This window comes from Chinchilla lanigera, unplaced genomic scaffold, assembly GCF_000276665.1.
Source record: "Chinchilla lanigera isolate Chin_1 unplaced genomic scaffold, ChiLan1.0 scaffold00028, whole genome shotgun sequence".
Classification (NCBI taxonomy): Eukaryota; Metazoa; Chordata; class Mammalia; order Rodentia; family Chinchillidae; genus Chinchilla; species Chinchilla lanigera.
Window position 1 is genome coordinate 14,706,308 of NW_004955429.1, and position 27,682 is coordinate 14,733,989.

The 27,682-nt window shown below is 49.5% G+C and overlaps 1 protein-coding gene across 1 annotated transcript in view; it reads left to right on the forward strand.

Annotated features, from left to right (window-relative positions):
- The window catches only part of Syn2 (synapsin II), a 48,340-nt gene extending 30,022 nt beyond the window's left edge, over positions 1-18,318 (forward strand). The window contains exons 11-13 of the mRNA XM_013515353.1: positions 10,835-10,895; positions 14,694-14,937; positions 17,427-18,318. Coding sequence (XP_013370807.1) covers positions 10,835-10,895; positions 14,694-14,937; positions 17,427-17,562 — 441 coding nt within the window. The 3' untranslated portion in view covers positions 17,563-18,318. The remainder of the gene's footprint in view (positions 1-10,834; positions 10,896-14,693; positions 14,938-17,426) is intronic.
- The last annotated feature ends 9,364 nt before the right edge of the window (positions 18,319-27,682 follow it).

The window sequence follows — 27,682 nt, forward strand, 5'->3', positions numbered from 1 at the left end:
GTATACCCCGGTGGATAATTAGAAGTAACCTGTTAACCATTTTATGACTTGTCCCTTCTCTAGAGGATGAGTGACAGATTACTGCTTGCCCCTGTTCTAGAGGAGTGTGTAGAGAGTTGGCCCTCCATATTTGCAAGTTCCACATGGCAGAGTGAAGCAACTGCCTGTGGAGAACGTAGTCAGACCTATGGTGGTTGCATCAGAAGCATAAAACTTCCCAGAAAGCACAAAACACCCATAGCGCAGAGATAACTCACCCTACAGAAACTTTCTGGTACAAGCCCCTAAATCAGTTCATTACTAAAATGAATAGGTGAGGTAGGCTACTACCCTAGAAGTTCACAGTTCTGGGGGTCCAAGGTTGAGGGGCAGCATCTGGTGGCGGCCTTACTAGGGAAGTCTCAAGGTGGTGCAGAGCATCCTGGAGCGGGGGAAAGGGAGTGTGCACGTGTACCTGCATCCTCTGATCTATGTTATGTAACTCCCAGAATTCAGTCCTGGGTCTTCATCCTGACAGCCTGATCCCACCCTAATTGCCATCTCTTAGAGTCCCCACCTCAAAACACCATAGTTAGAATAAGTTTCCACACCCTGAATACCCTATCATGGGGGGAAATTTTAGCACATGAACCCCGGGGGGGGGGGGACACGCTCACACCATACGCAAGCTATAGTATCCATTGCTTTATAGACGATAAATATTGAAGTTTAAACATTTTAAAGAGAAATACATGATCTGTCAAAGTCCAAGCAGCAAATATAGTAAGGAATAAGCTTCCCTAAATATATCAGCTGCTGCAGGAATGGCTTTCAGTGAAGTCAGCATGAGGGCAGGGTAAGTTTTCCCTGCTCAACTTCACATTCAAAAACTATGACAGGGTGTCATAGAAAGCGTACCATGCTGAGGTCAGCACACGCAAGGGCTGTTTTGTCCTCTGCCATAACATCCTGTGACCTCGGACAAGCTGCTTCTGTTCTCCAGACCTGTGTTCCCTCACCTATGAAATGGCACTGAATGAAATGATTTCAAGGTCCTTTTTATTCTAAGGTCACGTAACACCTGGAGTTAGCCAAACTACAGTCTGAGAGCACCATCCTTCATAAGACTGCCTCCACTAGTCTTTCTTTTTTGCTGATACTGGGAATTGAACCCACAGGACCTCTACCTCTGAGCTCTCCTCAGCCTTTGTTACTTTTTGAGATGGACTTGGTGAGTTGCCCATATTGGCCTCTGACATAATCCTCCTTCCTCAGCCTCCTGAGTAGCTGGGATTGCAGTCCAGCAGTACCACTCTCAAGCAGGACTGCCCTCACTGCTGACACTGAGTGGAAGTTCAAGGGATCCTTTGCCACCTCAAGATCCACAGTTCACTGGAAGAACTCACAGAGCTCACAGAAAGCTGTTGCACTCAAAGTTACAGTGTGTTGTAGAGAGAGGACACAGGGCAAAACTAAGCCAGAGGAAGATGCACAGAGCAATCTGGGAGAGTTCAGAGGCCCAGCATCCCTGCCTTTAACTGTGTTACCTTCCTGGCATTAAAATGTGATGGTGTGCAGTGGAGCACTGCCAGCCGGGGCCACTCACGTGAGCTTAGTGCTCAGAGTCAGTGTAAAATGAATTGATCATTTGGTCAAACTTGGTCTCCAGCTGCCCCTTCCCTGGAGGTCAGGCCAATATCATGTGGCTTAAGGGACCTGCCACAAATAAGAAAGACACTGCTATCACTCTGGACATTTTAGAAGTTTAGAGGTTTCTTTCTCGGTACAAAGGCCAGACCTCTCTTGGGGCAAGACCAAATTCTTCCCTGCACACATAGTTTAGTTCACATAGCAAGTGTTTCTCAGATACTTTCAGCCCATGCTGAAAGGCCTAGTCCATAGAGTGAGCTTAAATTAGCTAATAGCCCTAGGACTTTATGAGATAAGAGTTTCTGCCAGAAGTTGTTTATATTCTAAATTGAAATCGTGACTGAATTCACAGGTCATACAATGCTATCTTCTTGTGTCCCCTGTTAGCTTCTTCCTAAGCCTGTTCCTTGACCCAAGGCCACCCAGAAGACAGAATGAACTCTATGGTTTGTCACACTTGGAAAAATGCTATAGCTTGGGCTCAAGGCTGTGACTATGGCGGTCCCATTTGTACCTGCTGATGGCAAACTGGTTATGCTTGGGGAGAGAGGCCAGCCATGCTGGGCTAGGGCCCCAGAGTTCCACCCTCAACTGCCTTCTTATGTCTGCAGTCACATCTCCCCACTGCCCTGCATCTTTACCCGCAGAAAGCTGCTTCTGAGGCCCACCCTCCACCTGTGAGCTGGATCCCCCCTCCTTTTTGCTTCTAGGTATGCCCAACCTTCTACATCATCAGTTTCTCCTTCTCCAAAAGATGATCGCGTCCACATGTAAACATCTCCTGTTTGAAAAGTCAAAACCCATCCCTCAACCCCAGTGCCCTCCCAGCTGCTGCCCCATTTTTCTGCTCCCCTTCACAGTGACTCTTCTCAAGCTGTTGTAGCCACTGTCTCCATATCATCACCTACTTCATGTTTAGCCACCACCCACTGAAATTGCTCTTGGCAGAGTCCCCTCTATATCACAAGTCACTTCGGTTCTCACTTTGCTGCCTTTGTGGTAGCTTTTGGTGTAGTTGACCGCTTTCTCTGCTATGATCCTATGGCCACCCTTGGCTGGCTTTCATTCTACCCCATTGGCTTCTTCTCGGCCTTCTTGACTGACCTCTCCACTTCTGCTGGGCCTCTGAGTGTCAATGCTCAGAACCCTGTTAGTGCATGTTCCTTGGAGATCCTGGCCGGCCTGTACCTCCTGACCAATCCTCTGAACTCCAGATTCACACATCTGACTCCTGCTTGACACATTTCCTGATCTATCTAAAGGGCATCCTGAATCTAACATAGTTAGAGCAGAAGTCATGTTTTATTCCCTTAAACCTGTCTCCCCCCTCACTTAATTTCCCCCAAGCAGATTAGCCAGTTTCCATGTAGGTGCTGAGCTCCTCTTTGCCCTTGTCCCATCCTACCTCCTGTTCACCTGCCCTAGCTACATTGGTAAGGGAAGAGCATTCGTATGGGTTGTGTTCTCTCTCCGAGATGCCCACCAGCTTCTGGCACAGTTTGCTCTTTCATGACAGTGTAACTGGTATTTCAAGCAGTCAGTTCAAAGTTGCCGCCTACTCACTGGCTACCACCTCTCCCTTCATTAATTTTCTGGGTGCACTTGCAGCTGAAATTATTTTTGTCCATTCATTTGTTTACCACTTCTACTAGGATATAAGTTCCTCAGGAGTCAGGATTTGCCACCCACTTTATCTCCAGGGTTAGCAAAGCATCTATCGGGCACCTAGCAGCCACTGAATACAGTTCTGAGTCGCCTAACCACTGGCTATCTAACTGAGGTCTCAGGCACTTGCATGCTCAAGAGTGTACTCACACAAACTAAAGGCTGTGCGGTCACTGGGCAGTATAATCTCGTGAGACCACTGCATGTGTGTGGTTGGCCATGGGCCTAAATGTCTTTATGTGGCACATGACTATACATCAGAGGTGTACTAAGCAGGGCGGGGTGGCCCAAGCCTATAGTCCTGGCACATGGGAGGCTGAGGCAGGAGGATCACAAGTTCAAGCTTAGCCTAGACACTATAGTGACTTAGTGACCTCTGTCTCAAAAAACAAACAAACAAACAAAAATCAGGCTATGGTTGTAGCTCAGGGAGAAGGCCTTGGATTCAATCCCCAGGGCTGCCACACACACACAAAAAAAAGTTGGTGAGGAGTGGTTTGTCTGTGTGCAGTCTCTTGTCTGTAGAATATCTAAATGGAAATCACAAAACTAAGTATGTCTGCTTTTTGTTATTAGTGGTATCACTCCCTTGTGATAGCAGTTCTCTACAAATGACAGGGAAAAAATGTTCCTCCTCTCTGGGCAAACCACTCCCACCACTTCACTCTCCATCTTTTTACTGTCCTGTCAGCCTCTTTGGAGTTGATGTCAGGAGCCAGTGGAGACCTGGTGGTAGCAGGGATGTGAATCGAGGATGTTACCAGGATGGGCTCAGCCTGGATTTTGAGTGGCCAGTGGGGCCCCTGGGCACTGTCATTGCCTCAGCACCACTCCCTCAGTCAGGTCCCACTGGCGGGCCTGAGAGTGGCTGCGGAAGAGCCCAGCGGTTTGCCTACCTCTCTCGGTCCTTGCCTGCAGTCCCCCACCAGGGCTTTCACTTCTGTGGCCACAGAAGGACACTGAAGGGGGCCACTGGACAGGGAACGTGAAGGCAGTGAGCAGAGGGCGCACCTTCCCTGGTCACCGGCCGGCCCCCCAGCCTGGTCCATCATGGAAAACCAGCCACGAGGGGTGCTGAAGCTGCCGTGCACACTTCTGAGGAATGAGGCCGTGGCAGGAGTAGCCACATCCGTGAGAGCCAGGAGGCAGGTGGCAAAGCCTGATTCGGCTGATGGGAGCTTGGCTTTAGTCTAGTGGGACTTCTGGCCAGCTGCTGAGACAACTGACCCTCTCCACATGTAGGGACACTGTTCTCAGGGTGGCAGTGACACCTGGTGGCCAAGGATGGCCAAAACCTCCTGGCTCTATACTTACAGAGCTACCTCTGTGTACCAGTTTGAAATTTCTTAACGTATTCACTGTCCTTTGGGGTCTGTCATCCTGGATCGGAAATGGGCCTTGTACCCCTCTGGAGAGGTGGGAGCACTCCACATCTTCCAGAAAGAAGAGAGAGGACTTCTGCGGACACAGCTCTCAGGTCATTCCGCAGAGGCCATGTCCTGGTCCTCTCCTTCACACGGCTGACTTGCTTTCATGCCTTCTCAAAGTGGCCTCATTCTTTCTGTTTTCCTGTAACATCCTCCAGAGCCAGAGGCTGAACTGCTAATGCAGGAGTTTCAGGCATTGACGGAAGCAGGGCCTGGTCCCTTCAGTGCCCCTCAGTTATGGCACAGAGCGGGCTTTCTGTATGGCTTGTGAGGTAGACTCACGGGGGGGTGATTCTGAGACTCAGCCTTTGGAAGCATTAACACATGTCTGGTTCCAGAGCGAAGATGAGCTGCTTCTATTTCTAGTTTGTCCCTAAGCCAATCAAACCATACCTGGAATGTCATTTTCAGTGTAGGAGTCACAATCTAACGAGGACAAACTCTTACCTCTAACCAGAACGTGCTGAGGAGAGAGAGACCTGAAGGCTGGGGGTGGGGAGGAGGCAGCCGCCTCAAGGAGCCCATGACTCAGCACCTTCAGCTCTGATGCCGTCATGTGCTAGAAACGCTTCCAAAGGCAAATCTGCAGGAAAACAGGTTTTGATGCAGCGTAAGCAGTGAACTTGCAAACACTACTGAGAGGAAACGGCTGCTCTGGGGAGCGGCGTGTGGCTGTCACATCCTTGCTGATGTTCAGGCAGGCACAGGATGAGGGTGGGCTGCGGCTGGGACTGGTGGAGCAGGTGACTTTTCAAAATCTCTTTCCAGATCTAGGAAGTGTGATCCAGACTGGGGGCCGCAGGAACTGGGAAGGTTGTGACGAGAGCATCTTTGGCTCTGGTGGGACATTGTGCCACGCCTCTTGTGCTGGCCTGGCCTAAAGAGAGATATAATGCAGTTCCAAACAGGCCTTTGCAGCCACGAAGACTCTACAAGCTGTGGTCCCTTAGTGCAAGGAGGCCAAGACGGAGAAGGGACCTCTCTGTTCTGAGAGGTGGAGCCCCAGGGGCTGTACACTTAGGGAAGGGATGCTGCTGCCCCTCAGATCCCAAATGTGGGATGGGCTTCACTTGAGCTCAGAGAGGTAAAGTTAGGACAAACCAAGGCCTTCCTGCTTCCCACAACAGGACTGGCTTTGGAGACTCCGTTCCTCAGTGAATGTAAGCTGAGAATTTGAGGAGATTTGGGGCAGGTTCAGATGAAGCCACTGGTCACTAGATCCCATAACAGACTATTAAGAGAAACTGACTATTTTGGGACTGTCTTAACTTTCAGGGACATCTTTAATCACTTGAAGCTGACACTCTGACCTAGGGTGACCAGATCCTTAGTGCCCCCATAGGACTTGTGGATTGCCCCCCTGGGACATTTCTGGTGTCTTTAGGTTATGGGAGAGCCCCAAAGCAAGAGCTGAGCTCTGCCTTCAGAGCAGTGATTGCCCTTAGGAAGGAAGGAGAAGCAGTTCATCCCTGGGCACCTTTCATAACCTTTCAAAGGAAGCGAGGTGGCACTGGTAAGTGCAGGGGTGAGCCTGGAAAGGTCCCAAGGTGCCGAAAACAGGCCGTCCCCTTTGCTCTGAGTAAACCTATAACCTCCGGAGCACATTCCTTCCTGCTGCTTCATTCTCCCTGGGGTCCTAGACCGGGGGAGTGGGGCCTGGGGGAGCTGATCAGAATAGTTCTGCAGCGTGTCCAGCAAGGAGCTTGGCCTGGCCCCTTTCCTGGGGCCAGACCCTGGGACCCTTTCCCAATTTCCTGTCTCAGATATGCTGACCAAGCACAGGCCTTCCTCCTTGGTGGGGGCAGCTGGTCTCAGGCCAAAAACCCTCAAGAATTGAGTCACTCAATGTCTTTCCTTCCTCAGCCTTCCATCCTGCTGGAACCTCAGATAGGAACTCCTGTCTCTCAGCTTGTCTGCTGAAAGTCACAGGATGGCAAATTAAAGGCGCCTTTGACAAAGACCCACAGACCTTTATCCATGGGCTTGGTTTCTCTCCAGGCCAGTGATTTCCTTCCCAGTCACCTAAAGAGCTAATATTTACTTTCTCTAAACTGGCTTTGCCACATCTGCAGGGGCCTTGCTGGAACTAAGTCAGCGATATGCAGAGGGCATGGTATAGCCCAGCCCAGAACCCTCTGCACATGGAACCACCATGCACCAGGTGATAGGAAGCTACCCAGCAGTGTCTTCTCCACTGATGCATGCAGTTCTAACATTATAACTTCATTCCTCTGGAATATTTGCTATTATTAAGTAATAATAGTGATGCTCACTTCTATCACTGCTTTGCCTAGCACTTTACAGTTTACAAAGTGCATTTGTTATTTTAAGGCCCACAACCCTTATGTGAGATGGCTTGGGATAGCAGTTGTGTCTTTGCTAATGTATGGCTTGCCTGAAGTCACATGCTGCCCAGGAGGAGAGCTAGGTCTTCTTTTCTCCAGTCCAGGGAGTTCTGCTCAGTCCCATGAGCAGCCCTTTTGATTTCCCACTGCCACACAAGGAAAGGTAGGAATGGAGAGAACTGAGTGTCTGTAGCCCTGTGTAAGGAAAATACTTGCTCTCCTCTCTTGACCTGGGAAGTCTGTAATTTTCACCAGCTCTGTCCTGGCCCTTGGCTTCCCTGATCAGAAAGCCCTGAGGATTCTGTGCAGCAAGATACCAGGCTAGTTGGCTTCCATGGGGGGGCAGAGCCTCCTCTCCCTACCAGGCTGCCCATGGCCTTTGCCTGTGGACATCTGTGCTCAGCCCTAGGGTCTTGCTGGGCTCAAGACTGCACTATTGAGCAGAGTTTATCTCTTGTCTCATCTCAGACACCGGAAAATGTGTGATGGAATTAATGGACACCGCGAGCCACAAGAGCCTATAGAAGTCATCTGCCCATAACCGTCCAAGCCCCCTGCACAGTGTCTCTGACCAGAGTCTGTGCAGGTTCTGCTTAAACACCTCTCGTGCCAAGAAGCTCACTATTACCAAATACAGCCCTTGTTGGGAAACAGATTCTAATCTGAAGTCTTCTGCAAACCCTAAGTCTCCCATGGTTACCTCATTTTGTCCTTACAGTGTATCCATTTGGGAAACCAAGATTCAGAGATTAAATAATCTTCCCAGTCACAGGAGGAAAGATTTTTGTTCCCAGACTTCACACTTTCTTATCTGCTTAAGAGACACTTTTTATTCTGTTACCATGTGCCTTAAACGAGGTGACTAGAAGTGGTGATGGTGCTTTCTCATGAGGCTTGCTCAGCTGAAAAAGCAAAGGATCTTGACCCTCCTCATGGAGACACTGCTGTTTCTCCAGCCACATCAGATTTTGGCAACAGCATCACAAACTCTGAGCTTCCAGCCACCTTATAAGCCCACGGTTGTTTGGGGTTTTTCTTACACTGCTGTAAAGCCATTTCCCCCTTCCTTTTTGTGTACAGCTTGGTCACAAGCACTGGACTTCGCATTCTTACCTGTTTGAGTCAGCCTCACTTCCTGAGAGAAACTGCTGCTCAATCTGACCGTGGCCTGCTGCTCCAGGCTGGCTCCGGGCCAGACTTTGGCAGTGACGCCTGAGTGGCCAGACTTGTGTGGAATCTGGTATCCCAAGAGACTCTCGGTGACCGGAGACAGATCCCATGGTAGCCAAACCCACAGGGAATAGGCCTCAGCTCCTAGCAGACAGCAGGCTTGTGGGAGGAGCCAGAGTGTCTCAGCCTGGCAAGGGACAGTCCTTGGAGACTATCCTCCAGGCCTAGCATATTCCTGAGAAGTCTTCAGTCCACATCCTTGATGGAGTTAGGACAGGAGAAGCTCTTTAGGCGCCCTCAAGGGTGGCCAAGGACATTACTGGGCTCCAGCGCAGAGCTTCGAATAGGGCAGTTTCAGTCTCATGTACTTGAGTATCTCACACGTGTAGATGTGTGGCTGAGGAGAGCCAGGCCCAGCCTGCATGGTAGGACCTCCACTTTGAGCGGATCTGGGAGTGCCTGAGTTCTTCCACTGAAGACTTTCAAGGTTTTTTTCTTTTTTTTTTTTTGAATCCTAGTTTCTCAGGGTTAGGGGAAACCATAGTGTTCATTTTATTTAACTCATATTTAGTGGAGGAATATTCTCTGCAATGTCTTTGCCAGGTAACCCTCTGGCCTCTGCTTAAACACATCCACCTCCCAAAGCAGCCGATCCCCCTGTTTTACAGTGGGAAGTTCTCCATGTGGGTGAAAGTCTGCCTTTCTAGAGCTTTGGCCAACTGGCCCTGGTTCTGCTGTCTTGCTGTGCGATCTCCTGTACTCCTCTCTGAAACACCAGTTCTTGGAGGACAGCATCATTAGCTCTTCTTGACCAGCATCTGCGTCCATTCACTGGCAACCCTCAGTGTGCTGCAGCGAGGCTCTGGGGAGGGGACTGGCAAGAGCCATTCTATTGGCTCTACACGCTCCGTGTCTTTTGCTGTCCTGTGTCTGAGCATCTGTCTCAGTGAGAAGCCAGGACGTAGATGATGTGACCTAGACTAGAAAATGAACAATAAGGTCAGGACAGGAAGGGGCAGGTATGTTTAGGCCATAAAGAATAGAGAAAGCTGGGAAGGTTCATTCCAGCTGTGCTGAAGCAGTGAGGGATGCTGACAAAATTGTACCTACCCCGTAAAACTGTTGTGAGGTACGAGGGAGATACAGCGAAACAGGGCTCCTCTACTGGCTGACACACAGGAAGCGCTCTGTAAGTAGTAGCTCTAAAGTACCTAGAGAAGTTAAGTAGCACAGGCAGGGAAAGGGCTTAAGGGGATAATAGGTAGCCATGGAGAAGACAGATTGGAGAGAGAAGAGGGGAAAGAGTTAGACTATTCTCACCCAAGGAAGAACTGATAGAGGTCTGTCAGGTTTGTACAGAAGCTGGTGAATCTTAGATGTCACGAGGGAGCAACTGAGGCATCTTGATGCCTGTCGGGTGTTGTGGTCCCCGGCCGGGTCACCGGGGAAGGGTGTTACAGATTAGAGCCCAGGGCCAATCTCCCGGATCCGGTGAGAGGGCTTGGGAGAAAGGGAGTATTGGTTTCTGGCTGTGATTCACAGGTGATTGAGGTTTATTAGTACAGGGGCAGTTTTCATTGCTCTTCTTCAGTAGTTTGAAATAAGGCTGTTAGCAAAAGACAGTAAAACTAGAAAGAGTAGCACCACTTCTGGTAGGGGGGCTGAAAACAGGCCATCATAGACAGCAGGGAAGATGCATGACCAGAATCAAAGCCCAGGGAAAATGAGGACAAGAGGAGGTACATCGTCCGGCGGGATTGTGGGAGGGCGTCACAGCAAGAGGGCACTAGGTGAAGAAGCGGGCCCATTCCACAGCCCACCCTTGGTGACATCAGCATCCGCACCTTGGCAGGTTTTAGGCTCCATAGACTGTTTCCATTTGCTGAAGTCAAGCTCCAAGTGCTCCCTGACTTTAACACAGGTGGGAGATAGACTAAGTCATGTGCGACTTTGATCTCGTTGAGACAGATTCAGAATCCCAGGTAGGATTCTGGGAGGACAGGAAGCAAGGGTCTGGAGCCATGTTGGGCAAATGTGAAACAGCTAGGCCTTGAGCACTTTGTAGATATTAATATCTTGCTCCTTCCTTCTGGGTGAGAAGGGTTCTGGGAAACACATGGCTGTCCTCTCTCCAGTCCCTCCCCGTGGGGGTCCCAGCCCAAAGAGTGGATTAGACCCCAGTCTCAGAACTGACCCACTTTGCTCATTCCAGGTGAGAAATGAGCTTCTGGTACCTTGGTTACCAGGTCCAGCCACCGGTTCCCCCTTACCCAGCCCTGTTCCTTGAGCTGGTGCCGAATCCCCTTCCCTTTAGCAAGCCAGGCCTGTGGATGCTCGCAAATGGGCTCCCGAGAAGAAACCAGGTGGGGTTGGAAGACTCGGCTTCTAGAAAAAGCAAGCCCGAGGGAGTGAATGAGGAAGGGGACTGACGGGTCTTAAGAGCGGTGTGTGTCAGGCACCCACCTCGCCCAGCCACTGCCTGAGGCCTGGGGAAGAGCACAGGCTCGTGACAAACCCCACCCGAACGCTACAGCCTAGCCATTCTCTGTGGAATTCACTCAGAGTTTTGTTTTTATCTCTTGCATTTTTGTCTTCCAGAGCGGAACACTCAAGGACCCAGACTCAAGCAAGACCCCGCCTCAGCGGCCGCCCCCCCAAGGTTGTTTACAGTACATTCTCGACTGTAACGGCATTGCAGTAGGGCCAAAGCAGGTCCAGGCTTCCTAAGTGATCGCTAGTTCTTTTTCAAAGCAGAAATTTTAAACCAAAAAAAAAAAAAAAAAAAATCAAGGAAAGGAAGGAGAGCGGGAGGGAGCGGCAGCCCTGCAGCCCACGCGGCGCCCCCACTGCTGCCTGGACTGTTTTCCCGTGCAGTGTCAGCCCGTGAGGTTCTTCACCTGTTCCTGTCCGTGCTTGTAATGCGCACTCTCGTTCCTCTGTAACCTGTGATTCCAGGGCTGTGTGTCAACAGTGTACAAAAGAAGTGCGCCTCTCCCAGCCTAGTGTGACTGTCTTCTGGGTGGTTTGATAGTGTTTTTAAAGCATTACATAACATGGGGTAAACTAGGAGCACGGGGATGGACGGGAAGAAGAAAAAAACCAGAAAATAAGACCCAGCTCCGTCCGCCTCCCTGGGGCTCAGACGAAACCCCCACCTCCATGAGTGTGCTTCAGACCTTCCATGAACTGTGCTTTTGCTTCCTTTCTGCATGACTCGGGTAAATAGATAGAACTCTAAGAGATATTTGAGGTCTAATGTCCATCGCTTCCTCTGTTGAATTTGGAGGCATCTACCATTTTCTCCACTTGCTAAAATGTGGTGCAGTTTGACTTTATGTGAATAGGCTGGCTGTCCCTGTGCAGCTCTTGTGCTTTTAGTGATGAAATACAAAGAACAAACTACTTCCAGAATGTGTTCTGTATTTCACATCCCAGTGTACCCTTCGTTTTCTTATTAACTAATTAGCTGCGAGATTAAACAAACCACAGAGAACAGAAACCCCATGGGGCCGCCAATGTGCAATATCCAAGTGAACTTGTAAGTATTCTGTGTGTTCATCTCAGGCCCCCGAAGTTGTTGCTTCCGGACTGCTTTGTCAGAACCAGCCATATGTGTGCCTCCGTGGAACTGGGGCTGCTTCGGGTGCCCCAGAGCTTGGCCTATGCACAGAAAAGATTCTTTAGTAATCTTGAGCCTAGAATGCAGGGAGCTACTTAAAGGCTGGAAGGGTTTGAGCATTCCTGAGGCCTCCTAACGTGACAGTAAATCGGAAATGCCCATGGCACCCAAGTGGGTGTGCTGCCTGCCTGCTGAACCCCGAGGGTTCTCTCTTAGCTGCTGCTCTGGTCCTCCAGAGGCCCAGGGTAAAGGGCTCTCTAGGGAGAGCCATCTCAGATGTAGCATCTGTGTGTGTTGTGGGCAGAGGCTTTCAGTGTAAAGAGCCCTCACCAGCCCGTCCTCCTCCAGCAAGCAGCACACGGGCAGGAAATAAACTGGGGGGTCAGGGGAAGTGCCTCATCTTGCCATCTCTGGGCAGGGCCGGGGACAGGTACCAGGCAGCCTTCTCCAGCACCACGGCCTGCTGGAGTTCATGCCAGCAGTTTGCCTTTGAGAGGAACTGCTTCTGGCTGTCCTTTTACATTCCCTCCCCTCCGTACTGCCATGCTCCACTCCGGAGCACAAGAGCCAAGGCACAGGCAGTGTTGGTAGCGTGTAGCATGAGTGATGTACCCAGGGGAATAATCCTTGCTTCCTCCTCAGGTTGCTGGCAAATTCTGAGGCCATAGAGAAATGCATAGTGTATGAGTGTCCTGGCCGGTGACCCTGCCCCTAGGTGGCGAGGGCAGTTGGCCTGCTGTGAGTACTTCTGTATATGCATATATGAACTTCCAGGTCCTTGCGTACTTCCCAATCAGATGAATGGTGGAAGGAAATGAAGTGACATGTTTCAGAATGGAAGAAATGGAAGAATACCTTTTTTTGTTGTTTTAAATTTTGTGTCAAGTGGTGAGCTGATAATGAGTGGTGTTGCTTCTCTGCATGTTATCAGTGTGTTCATCCAGGTGCTTTTCATGTGACATTTGTGAGCCACAAATACAAAGTTGCCATTTGAATCCAGTCAGGCTCAGCATGGTGTCAGCCAAGGCCTCTCAGGTGGGGAAGAAGCTGATTAGGACCCACTGCCAAAGCGAGCAGACAGCATCACCTGACTGTCCTGGGCCCTCAGGCAGCATGCTAAGGGACAACTCTGTGGCCTGGGGGACATGTGTCACAGTATAGGATTGCGTTCAGGTGTTTTGTATCCATTTCTTTTCTGATGTTGTCCCCTTTTCTTTTGTACTGATCCAGCTGGGAGACCCTCAGCCACTGCTGGAAGTGTGATTGAAGTACCTCTCTTTTGTGACTCTTGTACAGCTTAATGTGCAATAAAGGAAAAGTTATATCTGTCTTCAGTGTTAAGTTGTACAGTTTCTGGCTATTCAAGTATCTCTGTATAAGTGGGAAAGCATGCAGGTTTCTGGTACAAGAAGCTGAGCTATCAACCCAAATTCCTTTATAAGAAACACTAACAATACAAATGATACTAAACTTGGGGAAAGACAAAAGCTAACTAACATGAAATAATCTGCTAATCTATCATTTTCACCAGTTGTTTGATTTGAACTCAGACCCTCTTATACATGCAGAATTCCATGTATTTATGTATGCATTGACTTACGTGTAACTAACCCTGGTATTAATGAATTGTTTATTGGTGATAAAGGGTGGGGAAATGGGCTGCTAATTGTGGATGCCTGGTAGCATAGACACACATTGTGCCTTTCCAGCGGGGACAGCTGTGGTTGGCCGGGACATCTCAAACGGTTGAGTTTTGGTGAGCCTGCTCCCTCCAGCAGGCTGCTGGGCGTGGACTTGGGACGAAGGCTGAGAAGCTGGGCCCTCGAGGCCCACTCTGCATCATTTCCTCTAGTTAGTATGCTCCTGGTCAACTTTTGGCTTCTGGGTGTGCAGACCCCGTGGCCCGGGAGGTCTGAGGAGACTCGTACCTCACGTACTGCCTGTCAGCCCCCAGAGGGAGGAGCGCTTGTCTGTCTTCACGCTACCAGATAATTCTGCGTCTCTTGCTGGGAGAGCGGGATACCAGTTCTTCTTAGGCAGGCTCTTGGCCAGGTGGTGCCCACAGTGTCCCTTCATGTGCCCCTTAATGAGGGAGAATGAGGTTGGGCTGTCTGGAGAGCTTCACCGCACACCTGACCAGTACCTCACGCTGGAGCCCCTGCGGATGTCCCTGAGAGGCAGAGGAGTGCCGGAAGGAAGGGTGGGTCCTGTCGTGGGAGCTAAGGCTATGGTGACACCCAGGTGGGGCGGGTGGCTCAGACACTGCAGGCATGCAGCTGGCAGAGACAGCGTAAGTCCGTGGTCATCAATGGTGGTCGGAAAGCACAAGGCACTTTTAAAGAGCTTTCTTGTCTGTTATCGTCTTTGAAACACTGCTCTCTTAAATGATAACTAAAACTAGGGCTTAATTCTTTAACGGTTTGATAGTTGCAAAAACCAAAGCCCAGAGAAGCTTGAAGACTTGTTCAGGGAGCGTCTTGGGTTTTTTGATTCCCACTGTGGTGCTCTTCCGACTGCCCCTTCCTGCCTCTGACGTGTGGAATACAGGACTTCTTGGCAGGGCAGGATGGCTTGGACCCAAGGAACCCTTGGGGACAGGGTGGGATCCCTCACCCCCACCTCCGTCTTCTGCAGTGACTCAGTTGCTGTCTCTGAGGAGGAGCAAATGATGGGGATGTGTAAGGACAGGGACTCCCTTCAGAGCCCCCAGAGCCTCCGGTGGCTTCTTGTTACAGAGCTTATCCTTTTAGTAATTAGCTAACCACACCCTTTGAGCCTAGATTCTAAGGAAGCCTTTGATATGGTTAAATTATGAAGTTTCTCTTGTGCCGAACCTAGGGGGCCCTGGGCAACCCCAAGGAATGCAGCCCCCAGGCAAGGTGCTGCCTCCACGCCGACTCCCCCCTGGACCATCAGTGCCACCTTCCTCTTCCTCCTCCTCTTCCTCCTCCTCGGCTCCTCAGCGGCCGGGCGGCCCCACCGCCACCCACGACGATGCATCCTCCAGCAGCAGCTCGCTGGCAGAGGCCCAGCCGCCCCCGGCCGCGCCTCAGCAGAAGCCCCAGCCTCACCCACAGCTCAAGTAAGACTTTCGGCAGTGCCTCCCCACCCTTTCCTGCCCTCCTCCGCCTGGCCTGAGCTGCTAGAAGCAGCTCCAGGCAGGCGTTCCGCGCCGCGCCCGCGCCCCGCCCCCCGCCAGACATTTGTGGTGGGTTTCTGCGGGTTGCTTTGTGTTTGCGTTTTGGGGTTTGGTTTTGTTTTGTTTTGGGTTTTTGTTTTTGGTGTTTTGGTGAGGGGAATGGTTGTGGCTGATCAGGAAGGGGAGGAAAAAGGGGACACAGAAGTCTAAGTAAGGTCTGGCAGAAACGCACACCCTCCCCTTTCTTCCTGGGGAGTAGCAGCACCCCAAAGTTTGGCCATCACTAGTCTTGCCCTAGCTTAGGGTTTGATTGTTGCTTTTTTAACCCCACCTCCCACTCTTTTTTCCTTCCCTCTTCTCTGTTACGTGTGTTTCCCTCCTTCTAAATTAAATAATAGATTCTGTGCTGCTTCTGACTCACAAGCCAGGGTATACAGTCAGCAAGACTGCCCAGGAGACGGGGAAGTCCTTAGCTCCATCTCGACTTCTACCTTCAGCTCTGTGTGACGGTGGTGTGAGGGGTGCTCAGGAGCATCATTCTCTGGGCTCCCAGCTCTGGGGTCCCCTCCTTCGCTGCAGATTGTCCTGTGCAGGAACGTGCTAGGACCCCTGGGGGACAGGAGAGGGCAGCACATGGGCACAGACAGTTGTCAGTCCCACCTGCTGCCCCCAAGCCAGGCAGGCCTCTGGCCGCTTTCAGAATCCCCAGACAGACGCTCTCATTTCAGCAGAGACAGTGGGAGCCAGGGGACCTGGGAGTGACCCACAGGCTTCCGGTGTGAGGCAGTGAATGAATCTTCTGTGGGAGGAGAGGTGTGGTGGGTGTTTAGGTTCGGATGGGCCACGTAGACCATCTAGTCACTGCACGGAGAACAGTTCCGTTCCTTTCTTTCTTAAAGCCTCTGCTGAGTAGCAGACCCACGGCTGGGGCTCAGGTGTCCAGGTGGGCACTTGCCCTGGGTCTTCCAGTTCTAGAGGTGGGAGGAGCGTTGCCCCCTCTGCTCTCCAGCTCCTGCCATGGCCCCTCTTATCCTTTGCCTGCCCATCCCCAGCTCCCCCAGCCACTTTCTGCTGCCTGACTCTTGGGCCTTCTCATACCACCATTAGCCAAGTGAAGGCAGATCTTTGGTTTGCGACTGCCTCCAAGCTGAAGCTGTTGAACTGAGCCAGCCTCTGATGGCGTGTGCATTGGAGGCTTACACGGGTGCACACAGGAGTCCTCCTCCCGGAGGCCAGCATGCTGGGGCTCATCCCCAGCCGTGGCGAGAGGCAGGGCATCTGTTCACAGTCAGTGCAGGAGGAGAGACTGCTACGGGTCCTTTCCAGGCTGCACCCTGTGTTAGGAGAGGGCTGGCAGACCCGAGACTCCAGGAGACGAGCGAGCGCTGGAGCCAGACCCCAGCAGCGAGACCCTGTGGGAGTGGAGCAGGAGACAAGCCAGGCTGTTGGCGGAGCCAGACCTCATGTCCCCTTCCTCAGCGTAGGCCTGGCCTCCCCGTGGCTCTTGCCTTCACAGTTTTTCTCTCTGAATCATTCACTAATCTCTGAAGGGAAAAGTAGATCCCCAAAATGGGTGTGTTTTGGACTTCTTCACTAGAAAACTGCCTAATAGTCGTGGCCTGACGTGTATCTTGTCGATGCTGCTCAGAACCCACAGGCCTCACATGAAGGCCTCTGTGAGGAAGGCTGCAAAGGTGGTTATGCCCACTGTAGGAACAGGGAAAGCGATGGAAGCACTGAGCTTTGAATCAGAGAAGGGAGAAGAATGGAGAGGAGCGAGGGGGCCTAGAGATCAATGTGTTACCGAACCTCTTCATTTTTCACACGGGAAAATCAGGTCACTGAGAGGCACATGGCTGTCGGCCAGACGTGAGTTGAGGGGCGGAACCAAGGCTGAGACGAGGGCCTCCTGGTGCCGGGCCTGCCCTGTGACAGTGGGCGGGAATGGGACTCAGGAGCCCACAGGCCCTGAGTCCCTGCCTGTCACCAGAGGAGGGGGTGAGAAATCCTAGCTCAGCACTTATTAACTTGGGGCCCTGGAGCCCTTCAGCATTAAGTGAAAGAATCAGGGCTGGGTGTGGCTCAGTGGTAAGCACTGGCCTAGCAGCTGAGAGACCCTGAGTGCCATCCCTGGCACTGCAAACAATAAAAAATAAAAATAAATGAAAGAAACAGCCTTCGAGTCATCCCTTCTTCCTCTTACCTGTCTCTCTGTGTTCCCTTCTGCCTGGTTCCCACTACGCTGCCGTCCTCTGTTTAGTGGCCCTGAGGTGAGGAGGGAGTAGGGGCGGTAGCATGCCACTCTCGCTGTCCCCTGTCACCCTGACCTCGGGGGTGGGAGCGGGGCTCCAGGTTGTAGCCTCGTGTCTCCATCCTTCCCTGCCTCACTGGAGCACCACCCCCTCACATTCTCTTTGGTTTTTATCTTCAAGCAAGTCGCAGTCCCTGACAAATGCCTTCAGCTTCTCTGAGTCTTCCTTCTTCCGGTCTTCAGCCAATGAGGATGAAGCCAAAGCAGAGACCATCCGGAGTTTGAGGAAGTCCTTTGCCAGCCTCTTTTCTGATTAGCACTTCGGTTGCTCGGGGCACCCAGGCCAGCCAGGAAAGGCCTCTAAGACAGTCCCCAGTAGCAGTCGGCCATGCTTGGTGGCCATGGACCCGACGTTGACGTGTGTGGCCCCTTTCTCTGCTCCGTTGTGCTCAGTGATATTGTGCAGCCTAGAAAGGACCGTGTCTGTGACAGTCTCAGGGCAGGTGCCGATCCCGAAAGGTCCCTGACGTCAGAGAGGAAAGAGCTTCTTCCCTGTAGCCATGAGAGCTCCTTCTGAAGTTGCCGTTGCTGTGAGTTTAGTGGCCTTATTGTGACAGCCGTCATGTCTTATTCTTCCCTATGAAGCCAGGATCACTTGCACCGAGGACTCCTGACAGCCTAACCTCACTCTGACACAGTGCTCAGCATGCCCCCCGTAGTCAGTGCTGCCTGTGTGGAAGATGCACTCACCTGGACACCCTGTTGGCTTGAGGATGTGGGGACGTTCCCAAACCTGGATCTCAAGCACACTCGCCCAGCCCCCGTGGTCTCTCAGCCGCTGTGGAGATGAAGCACTTGGAGGCTGCTGATTCTCCTGAGAACAATGGTCCGCAGGGTCCCCTTCCTCCTCTCTGGAGCATGGTTCCCTTGTGCGAGCTGCAGGGACCTTGAACTCCAAGCTGCACTGTAGAGGAGAATGCATGCCGCTAAAACAACCATATGCCGATTTTATGTTCATCACCTAATAAACGTCAAGACCCTTGGTGTAATAAAAGCAGCAACATTAACCAGCATTTGATTCTTCTGTGAGGTCTCCCCCGTCACCCTTTAGACCGGGAGTATCTGTGAGGTGTGTGTGTGTGTGTTTGCGAGTGTGGGAATGACAGTCCAGGAGGGTGAAGCTGCTTGTGTTGATATGTGTGAGTGCTTGTAGGCACACCAGTGTGTGCAGGAATGTGTGTGTCCTTCACATGCGTCTTCTCCTGGGCCTGTAGACACTGCCCAGGGCACCAGTCTCCTGGAGAGGGCAAGCTCTCCTTCCTTCAGCAACTCAGGGTTTCTACTTTGCTTACTAAATTTGTGACCTTTTGAATAAGCATAGCACCAGTGCTCCAGGGTCAGCCAGGTTAGACCCTTCTCTGGTCTGGTAGTGCCACTGAGGCTGTAAAGGATGGGGTCCCAGGGCCCCACTCAGGCTCCCTCAGAGGCCTGCTGCTGAGAGTGGGCCTGAGGGATTAGACCCTGGCATCTTCACAAGCCCCACCCCCCACTCAAGCGTATGCTCCCAGGAACCACACATGCTCTGAAGATAAACACATCTGCATGGATAAAAGAAATCAAGGTATTAACATCTATCTCGATAATTTCCCCGACCACCGCACTAACTCAACATGATAGCACTACTCCAAGTGCCACTGTTTTGCCGACCCTCTTCACAAACAGTAAATGCTAAGAGGTCAGGGGAAAGGTTTCCTTTCCAAGTCGCACTCAGTCCATGTTTTCGGGGTTCAAGGATGAGACATGTAAAGCAGGAAATAGAAGCTGCCATCCAGTGACCCTGACGGGGGACAGCCCTCCTTATTTAGTAGGTATAATTAGGGAACAGACCAACCAAACACACAGGCCGGGGGATACCGAGGCTCAAGCTTCCAATCATGGGGAGCCACGCTTCCTTCTGTCTTCTTTCGTTCTGGCTGGTAGTGCTGGGCTTGGCGCCCAGGGCTCACACCCACTAGGCTCCAAACTACATTCCCAGGCCAGCACATTTATTTAATGTTTTTACATGCACACAGTTTTCATAACAAAAATGAAGACCTGAAGAAGCTTGCAGGCCCCAAACTGGCCAGTGTAAACACAGAATGATAAATTGCAATGGCATGACAAGGCAAAGGGGTCTGGGTAGAAGCCAGTACACGGAGGGAAAGTAAGTGGGAGAGGGGTGCACATCTTCCTGAGGTTTTGTCTGTACAGATCCATCCTCTGCGTCAGTTCTGTGTCTCTGGTGATGGATAAGAATGTTCACTTCCAGCCAGGTGTGGTCGTGCTCACCTGTAATCCCAGCCCTCTGGGAGGATGAAGCAGGAGGCTACAAGTAACTTAGTGACTTATGGAGACCCCATCTCAAAATAAAAAAGGATGAGGGGGTGCTGGGCTGTAGCTCAGTGCAAAGGCCCTGAGTTCAAGTCCCAGTACTAAAAAAAGAAAACATCATTGTTTCTCCTTATATGGGTTAGGGGGACAGCTTCCACATGAGAAGCTTTAGGTCCTGCTTCAGCAGATATGGGGAGGGTGGAGAACTCTCCCCACTGCCCCCGTCAGGCTCATTCCCTTCAGCACAAAAGAGCTGGTGTGCCAGAGTGGTATGTCTTGCAGCCTGCTCTGACCCCTTCACAGCCAAGAGCCTTTCACTCTTGTGCTTCTGTCTCCCTGGTTCCAGACACGTGTTGACAGAATGCATTCATTTAATCAAACGCATTTATTGAGCACTTACTAAGAGCATAAATATGGTGATGGATCCAAAGAAGTATCCCTAGCACTTCCTTAGCATCTGTTAACCAGGCTCTTTTCTGAACACTTAACATAAGCAACTTCTTTATTTTTTACACAAGCCTATAGGATATGCACTATTATTATTTTACACTGGAGGATATAGAGGCACATTGAAATTCAATAACTTACTTCCGGTAGAACTGGAATTTAAACCCAAGCAGTATAACAACAGAACCCATGGCCTTAGTTCCGTTGCCATAGCACTTTTATTTAACCTAGCCGAGGCAATAATATAATTTTATTAAATTTTACATAGTCTGATCACAAAATAAGTGTACAAAAATTCTCCACACCTGTGTCCACCTCTTCAACTCCTTTCTGTCCCCTGGCCCAGGGGAGGGAGGAGCAGGAAAAGATTGGAGAACTCGCTACCGATGTTGACCCCTTGTCAAAACCATGAGTAACATACCCTATGTATCTTATTCTGATCAAATAGAATTCTGGTTCTTGAAAAATTACTCATTCTTCCACATGTAATGTCAGATCAAAAACCACAAGTAGCTTATTTAGAAAATGAGTCAGCCTGGAGGAACTGCAGGGGTGACAAAAGGGGAGGCATTAACCACAGGTCATGCAGCACCCTAGTCCAAAGGACGCATGGACTCTACCCAGCCTTAGTAATGGGGTGGGACCAAGGTGGGGGCGCTCCCTTCAGAGACAGGCCTCTTGATCCTTCATCAGGGCGGCCCCACGGACGGGAATTGGCTCCTCACGCCAATCAATAAATATCACTGCATATAGTGATGACGAGTGTTCCAAAGCTGGCATTTCCAAAGGCTGGTCACAGTCCTCCGTTGATTGTGAGGCCTTTGATCTCCAGGCCAGTTGTGACCCCTGTGCCAATCACCTCTGCAGTTCTTTGGTTTCCCCTGCCCACGTCCTTACCAGGCTGATACCTGGCAGCCACATTCCTGCCTGCATGAAACTCAGTATCCCCTTGCTCAAGACGAATTAATTCTGCTCATTGTGTATGTGTCCGCGGCTCTGTATTGCATACTTGCTAAGCTCAGTAAATTTTGTGTGAGGAGTTAACATAAAAATGAGTTAAGCGAGTCTTCAGCCCTCGCAAAGTTTATAGTCCAGCAGGATAGATAAGCAAATATAAGAAGAAAGTGTAATGCCAGGAGACAAGTGGCCTGAAAATGTTAGCTTGGGGGGTGGGGGATTAAGCCTGACAGTCATTGGTGAGGATATGAGAAACGGAAGTGCTGCATATTGCTTGTGGGAGCCTGCGTTGGTGCTACCACTCCAGGGAACAATTTGGCAACATCTAATGCACAAACCTCGTGATTCAGCACCCCCACTGCTGGACACTTACTCTAGAAAATGTCCTCACATATTCACAAGGAAGCAAGTGAAAGAATATTGGCTGCAACACTGAAAAAACTGGGAATAACCACCTGTCTTTTATGGGGGAATAAGAACATACTGCAGTTTGTTCATAAACAGGAATACTATGTAGGAGTTAAACAAAACTATGTGAGGAATTCAGATGAGTTCGGATAAGATACGGAAGCAGAGAGAGTACGGGGAGCTAGCCAAGTGTGAAATGGACAATAAGCATACGTGTCGCCGTGGAGCACACTTGTAGCTTGGGGTCAGAGAAGGCTGCACCATATTGGAGAGCTGCGACCGCTCACAGGATGGGAATGCGGGCGGGGGAGGGGTGCAAAGCATTCAGCCTATACATTGTACAGCGGAGGTTGCAGCTAGTTCCGACCCCTCATTTTACAGAGGGGAACATTGAGGCCCAGACACAGAAGGAGCTTGTCAGGGTCAGGAAGATTATTACAGAAGTAAGTGAGTGTTAATCCTAGGTGTCCAAGGGGCTGTCATGGTCCTTCCTGAAGTCAGTGAGATGGTTTCATTCCTCAGGGCTCTTGAGGGAGGAGCAATTCACAGGGGCCAGGAGGAAATAGGAAGAGACAGCATTGGACAATGGAAAGCCTGCCTTTTGCAATCAAATCCTAGTTTAAATCCTGGCTCTAATTATCAGGTAACTGATTTTGACCCAAAATTTATTTAACTTTTCCTTTTTTTGTTTTTTCCTCTGGTACCGGGAATCGAACTCACGACCTTGCGCTTGCCAGGCAGGCACTGTGCCGCTGAGCTAAATCCCCAGCCCCTTATTTAGCTTTTCCGTGTCTCCAAGTTCCTCATCTATAAAATGAGAACAATACTGTCTTTTCCAGGAGTTTAAGATTTAAATGAGCCAGGCCTGGTGGCTCGCAACGCTCAGACAGCTGAGGAAGGTGGATTGGGGTTCAAGGTCAGCCTGGACTACATCATGAGACCGTGTCTCAAAAAACAAACAAAATTAAATGAACTGATAAACTCTCTTCCCAACAGTAATTGGCGTGGGAGATGATCGCAAGAAACCTTCTCTGTCTTGGACACAGAATATCCACGTGAGCCCCAAGCCCTCCTTCCCCAGGACTCCTCCCAGAGCAGCCAAACAAATGTCCATCATGCCTTTCTCCAGCTCAGACCACCAGGTGGGCCTCTAGGGCAATTGCAGCCCATCTGGTACCTTTCCCTAGGGCTATGACTGTTTAGGTTGAATTGGCTAAATTCAGTTTAGGGTGGATTCTTGGGGAGGTAGGGACTGCTGTCTGGCTTCCCACTAGCAATGAATACACCCACCAAAACCATGGCTGCTACAGAGATGACACTAGGAAGCCCCTACTGTCACTCCCGCAGTGGTGTGCTTTACCTGCAGGGCAATTCCTGTGGGAGGCTAACCATTTACTCCAAATGGGCTGCTTCCTGTGCATAGAAAATAATTGCCCCTGAGAATTGCAGTGAATTATTCGAAATATTTTTTTCACCACTGGGGATTGAACCCGGGGCCTCCTGAGTACTAGGCAAATGCTCAACCCCTGAGCTACATTTCTATCCCTTATTTAGAATTTCATTTTGAGACAGGGTCTCACTACATTGCTTAGATTGGCCTTGAATTTGCCAGTCAACCTGCCTCGGTCTCCTGCGTAGTTGAGATTAAAGATATGCACTAATTCTTGGAAGGTCAAGCGATTGTTTTTTTCCTTTCTTTTTTTTAACCTGGGAATTCAGAAATTCTTGTGCAAACCACCCTATGTATTTTGTGCATTTTAACAGGGCTTCAACAGATGGAAAAAGAAGAAAAAAAAATTAAGAAGCATTGCTTAATTTTGATTAAGAAAACATTTAAAACTCTTCTGCATCAAATCTAATGATTAAGCTAGGTAGTACGCAAGATCCAAAATACATTGTGATTGTAAATCAGACAGACAGTGTTGTGTAGCTCATACACTGATTCTGATGGAAATTAATCTCAGAGTCTCAAATACATTTTTTCATATTTGCCCTTGGAAATAAATATTTAGCCCATCTAGGTTATCGGTTTGGAAAGACAGAAGATGAATTCCAACAGGAAAATTATGTTCAAATAATCTTATTACTTTCCAGCTTAGGGGTGCCAGGCAAAAATCAGGTTACAGTTCTAATGGTGCTGTTTAAAGGTGCCTTGGGTATAAAGCTCTGGCTGGTCTGTCGCTTCATTTCTCTCAACACCCGGGTAAGGCTGTCCTCATTGTGGGCGGCTTCACGGTGTCTGAGCTAGGCTCAAACTTGAACAGTACTTTGCTTCTTACAAGTCTCTGTGGACTTCAAACCTGTCTACGGTAAACCTGTAGGAAAATAGTGCAGTTAGTCACTCTGTCTGGTTTGCTATCAGTTTAAGAACTTGCTTTCTGTCTCCCTTGGATGTGTATGGATATAGTTGTACACACACACACACACACACACACACACACAGCTGGTCTATATTTTCTGGACTCTTCTATTTCATAGGTCCCACTCCCCAGGCCACTACCTTTATCAAGGAGGTAACCCGAGGAAAGGGGAGGAGGGCACACTAGAGACCTTAAAGGGCCTTACTCCATGCGTAAATGAATGCTCCCCAGGGAACACTGCCCCTCTGGTCATTTTCAGCCGCTTCCACATCCACCTACATCTCTTCTGATAAGAACTTCCACCCACCAACTCCTCTAGGCAGGTCACAGCAGAGAGCCACAGCCGCCCTCACACACCAGGCTAAGTTCAGCGACCACCCAACCAACCCTAGCTGATCAGGTTCCCAGGGGAGGGAGACTGGCTCCATGGGATTAGGGTGGGACTGCACGGGTCTAGATTTCTTGGACGGCCTCTGGAGCTCCTAGGTAACGAAAGAAAACTGTAAGATTAGGTCCAGAGGGGGTGCACGGACCTCTGGACCCTGAAGACCTCCAGCCAGCCCCAAGCTCTGTGCAGCTGGAAGGTGAGCTGGTGCTCAGTGGGACTGCGAATCTCTCTTGAGTCTGCTGCAGTAATGCACTCTATCTCTTAAACGCTGAAGACACTTCGAGTTTGAATAGTTCACATCACAGCAGGGAATGGTTTGACATATTTCAATACAATTTTAGCAGAAAGAGAAGGGGACCAGGCTACTCCTTCTGAAGAACCAACCATTCCTTTGATCCCAGTCAGGGGGATTATAATGGATTAGGGCTTTTATTCACACCTTCGGTATGATGGCCTCCTCCATGGGGTTTCCTGGCTTCATTCTCTCATCCGGTTTATCAAGTACACTGCTTTTTAAGTCTCTGACCGGATCAGAATCTGGCCAAAATCTTCCAGTGAATCCTAGCACTTAGAAAGTAGGGCTCAGTCTCCTTAACACCCTAGAATCCAGCCTCAGTTTACCAGACAGGGAGTGTGCCTCGCAGAGAAGTGTCCAGGCCTGAGGCTGGTTTCACTACTGGTTCTGCCACTTGCAAGCTGCACACCCCAGCCAGTGACTAAATTCTGAACTTCCATTTCCTCGCTGGTGGCATCTGTAGTAGTAATAGTGCCACCTCCTCCGGCTGCTGTAAGAATGAAATGAGAGGGTGTGTGGAAAGTACCACACGCTGGTGCCCTCGTGTATAAGGAAGACCCTGAAACAGTTTATTTTCATTATCATTGCTTTTTACTTTTTTTCAAATTTCCCCCTCGCCAGTGCAGCTAAACTGATAGAAAATTGACCATCCTTGCTTTTGTGTTCTGGCTCCACACCCTGCTCACTCTGTCACTTTGAGCTTCCTCAGCCCCTTAAAATTACTTTCCTTATCCTCATTGGCCATCCAAACCACACATCTCCAGAGCCCGCTGGCAAGCACCTATTCCATGAAGCACTTTCCGTCCATATTACTGGTCCTCCACAATTGTTGTGTCACTTCTAATTCTCAAAACACATTGAGGGGCTGGGGTTTTAGCTCAGCGGCACAGCGACTGCCTGGCAAGTGCAACATCATGAGTTCGATTCTCGGTACCGAGGCGGCGGGGGGTGGGGGTGGGTCACAAAACAAACAAACAAAAAACCACATTGATTGCAGGCTGGGTGCAGTGGCACATGCCTGTAATCCCAGAACTCGGGAGGCTGAGGCAGGAGGATCGTTGCGAGTTTGAGACCAGCTGGGCTACAAAGTGAGTTCAAGGCCAGCCTGAACTGCATAGGGAGACCCTGTCTCAAAAAGACAAAAAAAAAAAAAAAAAAAAAAAAAACTAAAAAACAAAACACACTGATTGCCACTATTTACAAAACACTGATTTTTCTGCCACTTACTGGTGGCATTCATACAGTTTTATTAAAGTGCATGCCTTTTACATCTTCAGTCATAATGTTTAACCCTTGCTGTTGATTTTTGCATTAAATTATTGTTGCCAGCTCCTTTTCCTACCAACAGGCATGTTTCAGGCTACTTTGAACCCCAGACTTTTTTGCACAATATTTTATTGCAAAAAATTTGAAACACAAGAAGTTGAAGCAACTATACAGTTTCTTATACTTAGCACCTCTATTTTATAACTATTATTTTCTTATATTTGTATCATCCCTTATCTCTCCAGAACACTATGTATCCAACAATTATTTTTATGCATTTCCTATCCTGGTCCATCGCAGACCTCAGTACATTCCATAAGTCCTGGGTATAAATCAGTTTTATTTGATGAGAACTCTGAAAGTAATCTAGAGCACCTCTGATTTTATACATTTTTTTAAAAACTAAGTTTCTAAAATATTAGGCAGTTAGTTTAACACTGATCAATCAATAAATGAGTGACTATGTACCGATCACCTATGTGTCCAATATCATTCCGAGTCCTGGGAATGCAGTGATGACTAAAGCAGATAAAGGCTCCACTGTAATGGCACGTATGGCTTAATCAGGGAGGTAGGTATTGAATAGATCAGTATCAAGAGTTAGACAATAAAGCACATGGGGTCTAAGTCTGGTGCCTTAGGAAGGAATTTTGAGGAGTCATTAGAAAATGCAAGAGCATCTCAGAAGGTAACCACGGAGCCTTACCAGCACTGTTCTTTAAATGCTGTCAGGTGTAAAAACCATCTCTTTACTTTTCTGCAAAAATGGCTCACTGGAGTGCAGAATTATTGTCATAATCGTTGGCGATGCCTTGCAAATTCCTGCCGAAGAGACTGAATGCTCAGCTGGTGTGGGTTCTGTGTGGAAGGTTGTGGGGCATCGGCCTGAGTCGGGGGGCTGAGCTGTGACTAGGAGCACTGATCTCTGGAGAGCTGCGCAAAGATGCTCAGGTGAGGTACAGAGAGAGCAGGAATTAGCCAAAAAAGACCCTAGCCAGTGATGGCGAACCTTTCAGGGCTTTCAGTGATACAAACAGCCTGCTGCGACAGGAAGTGTGACTTGGGGGTGGGAGCACAGAATTACAGGTGTAAGGCTTTCTTAAAAAGCCATACCTGAGGGCTGGGGATTTAGCTCAGTGGCACAGTGCCTGCCTGGTAAGCACAAGGTTGTGAGTTTGATTCCCGGTACCGGAAAAAAAAAAGCCACATCTGAAAGGGACTTTATTATTTTCTAGAAGGCTAAGTTGAATGAGTGAAACATGCTTTTTTTCTTAGAACTATTTTTATTTATTTATTTATTTGGTACTGGGGATTGAATCTTTAACATGAGCTACATCTTAGCCTTCTGTGCACTGAACTGAGCTACATCCCTGACCTTTTTTTTTTTTTTTGAGATAGGTCCTTGCTAAGTCACTAATTTTTCCTGGTGAGACTTAAACATGTGATCCTCCTGCCTCAGCCTCTCAATGTGCTGGAATTATAGGCATGGACCGTCACACCTGGCTCCTCAGGACATTTCTACAAGTTTCTCTCCTGGTGAATGGTTTAATCATTTCACAGTTTTTCTTCCAAGTTTGTTCTTTTGCGATCTATTTTACCATTGCAAGGTAAGGAAATGGGTCCTTATGAGGAAGTAAGCCAGTCATGGTACACATGCCTGTAATCTCAGCACTCTGGGAAGTTGAGGCAGAAAGATAGCAAGTTTTAGCCTGCCTGGCAACTTAGCAAGACCCTGTCTCAAAATAACATTATAAAAAGCCTGGGGTTATAGTTTAGTGCAAAGGCCCTGGCTTTAGTCCTTCAATACTGAAAAAAAAATGGGGAAGTAAGTCAAAGATTTATTAAATCACTAGTGTCAGGCTATCAGTCTGATCTTTAAACTTCTGAAGCCACAGTTTGACCACTCCCTAAACTCTGTTAATGGATTGGCCAAATACGTTCTCAAC